The 6,000-nt window shown below is 40.5% G+C and overlaps 1 protein-coding gene across 4 annotated transcripts in view; it reads left to right on the top strand.

The window, feature by feature from the left end:
- Window positions 1-3,085: 3,085 nt before the first annotated feature.
- PSME4 (proteasome activator subunit 4) overlaps window positions 3,086-6,000 on the top strand; it is a 103,459-nt gene continuing 100,544 nt past the window's right edge. For all 4 annotated transcript variants that reach the window (XR_012485924.1, XM_074286932.1, XM_074286933.1 and 1 more), the window contains exon 1: window positions 3,086-3,355. Coding sequence is in view for 3 of the 4 variants with exons in the window: in XM_074286932.1 (XP_074143033.1) it covers window positions 3,096-3,355 (260 nt within the window). In the remaining variant the exon portion in view is untranslated. The remainder of the gene's footprint in view (window positions 3,356-6,000) is intronic.

The raw sequence follows: 6,000 nt of genomic DNA, 5'->3' as shown, positions 1-6,000 counted from the left end.
AGAAGAACAAAGTTGTGACCTAAACCAGATGTTCTGTTTCCTAATCCACTTTGCCTTCTATCACACTGTCTCTCATTTATTTAAATATCAAATTGCATTTATTTATTTATTTAAATATTATTTAGATATAAAATGTTACTTACATATAAAATGTTAGATCTTTTAAAATTCCTCAATTCATGACCACATTTTAAAATGGGCTAATGAATGCAGAAGTCTATTAGATATTGGGTGAATACAAAGTATGGATAAAAGATGATGCCTGTCTCTTCATGGAATTTATACTCTATAAGAGGACAATGATACATATATAAATATAAATTACTGTGATGGCTATAACAAAAATAATGTAATTAAACTCTTATGTAAATCTGAAGGGACTAGGGAAAGGTTATTTATGACTAAGAGATCATGCAAAGCTTCCTAAAATAGGTCAAAATTTGAGTTGGTTTTTAAAGCATGGGTAGAAATTCCATAGATAGAGGAGACGGGGCAACAGATTTGCTTCCCCCAAGCAAATATTTTGAACAAAGACATAGAAGTTGGAAAATAAAGGCCATAGGTGATAGATAAGAAAAGCAATTTAGTATAGAAAAAATGGGAAATAATTAAACAAGGTACATGACTGTGGAAGGCCTTAAATGCCAAGTTCAAGAGTTCACATGAAGGGCAATAGGAAAACAAAAGATTTCTGAGCAAAGAATCATATGACCCAGTCTACATCTAATGGAAATATCTGTCAATCAAAAAGTATTTTAAATGCTAGCTTTGTTTCAGGCAATATGCGAGGTGCAAAGGAACCCACAGGATGAAAAAAGGAACCCACATTCTGTGAGGAGAAAGAACAAATAGCATTTGCTTTACATACATTTTCTCATTTGAATCTCACAACTCTGTAAAGTAAGTGCTACACCTATCCTCTTTTCACAAAGGAAGAATCTGAAGTTTAAAAAGATTAAATAAATGATTTGCACAGGATCACACAGCTAATAAGCATCAGAGGCAGGATTAAAACTAAGATCCACCTGTCTTCAATCCATCATTCTGTCTATGGCATAATACTTTGAGGTGAAGAAAAAAGGGAGGAAAAAAAAAAGACTTGTTAGGAGATTTGCAGTAAAGAGGTGGTCACAGGGTACCACAGTGGTAGAAAAGTGAATAGAGAGTTGGGGGTGGATGGAAAAGATATTAAAGAAGGAGATTTGACATTACTTTTACCTGATTATAACTTTGAAGGGAAGCAAAGAAGAGTCAAATAGTAATGCAAATGCAATCTTATGTATATGCAGAGGAAGTGGCTAAACTGGCAAAGGATTTAAGGAGTACATGATTTGTAAGGTCCTCTCTCCACTCAAAAACCTCCTCCTCCATTGAATAACTGATATCTGTAATGGCAAAATAAGAGATGCTATTATCTTTGATTTGTCCCCTTGTTTAAATATAAATATATACAATACAATATAAATATTAAAAACAAATGAATAAATAAATAAGAATAGCTTTATATTCAGACTAATTTATGAAGCATCATTTTCAGTCATATCCAATTCTTCCTGACCTCTTTTGGTTTGTTTGTTTTTTGCAAAATACTGGAGTACTTTGCCATTTTCTTCTCTAGATCATTTTATAGATGAAAAACTGAAGCAAACAGGGTTAAATGACTTGCCCAGGGTCACACAACTAATAAATTTCTGAGGCCAAATTTGAACTCTCCTATTTCCGACTCCCAAGTCCAACCAACACACTATTGGATGCTCAGTACTCCTTAAAATATGAACATATGCATATATATTATAAAAATATGAATTAAATAAATTTGTTTAGCAAATCTTAATATAGTCTAATAGGGGACACTTCATAAAGCTTGCAAAACAAATGAAATAGCACCACTAGTATATGCAGAATTGTAAATTTATAGTACTCATCCTCCAGATGGGGTTCATAATGAAAAATAGAACCGGACAACTCTTTCATTAGAATACAGTAAGATTAGAGTTGTAGAAGAGTTCAGTCTTTTCTGAAGTCTAATTTGAGAGACTTAAGCAGGAAGCTATCAGATAAGTAGAATGTACTATTTTGTCCTCAGTATGGCAACACATTTCTGTAAAGCTCATTTGAAAGATTCTCTGGGATTTTAATCACTTGCAAATTGTCCTATCAAAGGTTACTGGACCAGTATGGACAGTTCTGACAAACCTATTATTAACAGCTAATATTTATATAATTATATTTGTTACAATATTCATATATTGCTGTGATATATACGTATTCTGTATATGGTACTTTATATAACCCTGCCTTACAGGCTCACGAGCATAGATCCGGAAGGGACCGTTAGAGGTCTCATAGTCCAACCCCCGTATTTTAACTGAGGCCCACAGAAATCAAGTGTCCGCCCAGGGTCACAGAGCCCGCGGGGCTCCCAAAGTGGGATTCAGCGAAGGGTCCCGGGGCTGCAGGTCCGGCGCTCAGCATTCCGCGGCCTCGCGCTCTCTGTGCGTGGGGGTAGCCAGGGCCTTGAGTTGGGGGAGGAGGAACTCTAGTTCAGGGTCAGACCGCAAGACAGAAGCCCAGCTGAGCATTCCAACAAACACCTCCCGCAGCACTCGGTCTTCCAAGGGAAGGACCGGCCAAGGGTTTGCACGTGCGCGGTTTTGGGAAGTGGGGGGGAAGGGAAGGGAATCCGGTCAGAAGTGAGAGTCTTAAGCCAAGAGGGCTTCTCTCCCCTTTAGGATCGCCCCCTCGGCCGCCTCCACCACCTCTTCCAACTCCCCGCCCCTTCCCGGAAGTGACGTAGCTCCCGTCCGGAACCTCCTGGCCCGGCAGCTGCAGCGTCACCAGCACAGCCGGTGCGAGGCGGGGCGGGCGGAGTAAGGGATCCGGCAGCCAACGAACCGGGCACCGCGCGAGAGGCAGCGACGCCGGCGGGGGGGAGGGGGGCCCAGCGGCCGAGGGCGAGGGGGCCGGCGGCGGCGGCGGCGGCAGCAGGGAGCCGAAGAGGCGGCGGAGAAGGGGAAGAAGGAGGAGGAGCCCCGAGTGGGGGTGGGGGTCGGGGAGGGTTGGGGGGGAGGGGGTGGGGGGGTGTCCCTGGGGTTATGGAGCCGGAGGATCGGCCGGGAGGCGGGGAACCGCCGGAGCCTGGTGGGGACCCTGACTCCGCTACGAACCTGGGACCCTGCTCGCGGGGCTTCGTCCCGCAGAAGGAGATTGTCTACAACAAGCTGCTTCCCTACGCCGAGCGGCTGGACGACGAGTCCGATTTGCTGCTGGCCCAGATCAAAGGCAACCTGGGCCGGGCCGTGCAGCTGCAGGAGCTGTGGCCGGGGGGCCTCTTCTGGACTAGGAAACTCTCCACGTAAGTGACCTGTATGCACTGTCCGCCTAGAGCCCAGCGCCTTCCTTCCCCTTCCCTCCAGGGGCCCGGGGACGAGTTCCTGTAGTTTTGTGTGTATATGTGTCTGTGTGTGTATGTGTGTGTGTGTGTGTGTATGGGGGGGAAATTTAAGGAAGGGGGACGGGGCGTAGTTTCTGTTCGAGTTAACTGCTAGCTGGAAGTCTGGGGCGTCAAGGGCGCTCTTTGTCCGCCCATTCCTGAGTACAGGTCAAGTTCCCACTCTTTCCTCCCTTCCATCCCATTCCCCAGGGAAAACCAGGATCTCTTTCCACTTGGCTACATTGTGGTTCCCTTGCTGTTTCCATGGGGTCGGAGAAGAACACGGGTTCTCTGAAACGCTCTTCTGGGTTAGTTTCTTTTGGGGCTTGTTGACTTAGCCCTGCTTTGCTTTGCCCAGGGGATTTTCGAGTTGTCTTTCTAACCCTAGAGGCCCTATCGCGGGAGGAAAGAAAGCCCAGGCTGTTCTCTAAGGAAAGATTGATTTCTCCCTTTCCTTCCCCGCTTCCTCCTCTTTTTCTCTCCCTTTTCTCTCTTCCTCTTCCCCTCTCCCTCCAGTCTACCAATAATGTTTGAGTTAGATCTCCCAATATGTGCTTGGGAAGGAGGAATTACGTTGATTCTATTTTCTCTCCTGCTTTTCCTTTTCAAATGTGACTCCGATCTCTGACAAAGTCTGTGGTACCAGTGGCTGAATAGAGAGGTGTGGTAATAACACACCGTTCTGCTTTTTAGTTTGCTCTGGAACAGAATAAAAAGTTTGACTTAATATTCACTTTTGAGACATGGGTGTTTTGAGTAGTGTTTACTGTTAATGGTGAGTGAATCAGCTTTTAGTTAAGGCAAACCAAAAGCTGCCTCCTTGTTTTGATATTTATTTCATCTGAATAGGAAAAACTCGAAGGGTATCATGAAGCTGCTAGTTTTTCTAATTATGTATCAAGATTGTATCAATTTCATGAAACTCTCAGATGTATAATGTCCCCAAATTAGTTACTGTTGGAGTAGTTGAAGTCTTTCAGTTACACAGAATACTCAGTTGCAACCTAGAAATGTTATATGAAATAAAAAGTCAATAAAAACTGACAGTGGGAAAGCATAAAAGACAGAGACATTGTTTTTCTTGCTTTTCTGTGGTAGAGTAAACTTTTAAAGTGAGAAATTTCCCCCCCACATTTAGTCAGCCTCATTTTTAACTAAGGTCCCTTTAAAAAAAAAAAAAGACACCTTCTAACTTTGCTAAACACAAATATGGTTGAGTGAACCCAAGAGATAAGTCACTTGGACAGTGTTTATTAAAATCTTCTGGATAAATTGAATGACTCAGGATTTTATGCTGTAATGGCCCTTTAAATTTTACCAGAAGATTGTTATTCTCACCTGGTAGCTCTCAGGGATCTCAGTGAAAAAAACTGCTTGATTTGGGAGAAGTAAGCATCTCTCCAAAAAAAAAAAAAAAAAAAAAAAATCAGAACATGGAATATTTTGCTTGGTTTTGGAGAAGCTATAAGATATTGAGGTTAAATAGATCTTACTAGAGTGGTGAAAATTTTGCAGACCTGTGATTGGAGAAATCTTAAGAACATAAGTACAACAGGTAGAAGCACCACAATTTCTCAAAAGTTTAAAAACAACTTGCAAGTGATTAAAAAATCCCAGAGTTTCTGTCAAAAGAGCTTTACGGTATTGTCATATTTAGGTAAAAAGAAAAGTACACTCTCTACTAATTTTTTGATAGCTTTCTGTTTTAATCTCTCAATTTTAGATTTGCCCAAAGAATACTATTTGTGCTAACAAAAACATTAGTTTTCAAATATATAGTCATGTATAAATTGATATGTAGTGCACCTAGAGTTCAGATGGGTTTGAAAATAAGTATTTGTTTGCCAAAAAGGGTTTTGATAGTCACATTTGGTAAAGTGGATATTTTGGAGTTATCTTGTTTGTGAAATGTCTAACATAAAAAGAGCTGAACATAGTCTTGGATAGTGACACTGGATTATCTGTAGTTGAAATCATATAAGTAAACATTTTACCACTGACATAAATAATAGGCATGTTCTTGTTTACCAAGAAATAATCTCAGGTAGAGTTTTGTTTTGGAGTTGTGGTTGAATCCTACAAACTGAGTCTTGTGATTGCATTATGTGACATTTTGAACTTGGTTAGACACATTGAGATCATTTTTTTCTAGGCATCAGTTAAGTCATACTGTTTACAGTAATACTTGTTTTTAGTTTTGCTTGTTGTAGGAATTTATGTACAAATATTACTGAGAAGTTTCAAAATTTAGAAATTTACAGAAAGGTGGTAATAAAGTGTTACTAATGAGTTTCATGACTTTATGGCAAATCATTTAGCCTCTCTGGTCTCTTTCCTCATCTGTAAAGTGAGAGATGGTTTAAATGTTATGTAGTGTATGTACCCTTACATTTGAAATTTCATAATTTTTTTTTCATCTTACTAGTATAGTAAAAACTCTTTAATATATAAAGTGGCTAGTATTCCTGAAAAGTTTTCAAATGGAATTTATAAATTTAATCCTGTTTTTCCCATATATTATTATAAGTGAAGTAGCTAGCCAGAACAGAGTGACACAGATGGAAGAA

The sequence above is a fragment of the Sminthopsis crassicaudata genome, chromosome 2, assembly GCF_048593235.1.
Source record: "Sminthopsis crassicaudata isolate SCR6 chromosome 2, ASM4859323v1, whole genome shotgun sequence".
In the NCBI taxonomy this organism is placed as follows: Eukaryota; Metazoa; Chordata; class Mammalia; order Dasyuromorphia; family Dasyuridae; genus Sminthopsis; species Sminthopsis crassicaudata.
This window is presented reverse-complemented; position numbering and strand designations above follow the sequence as displayed.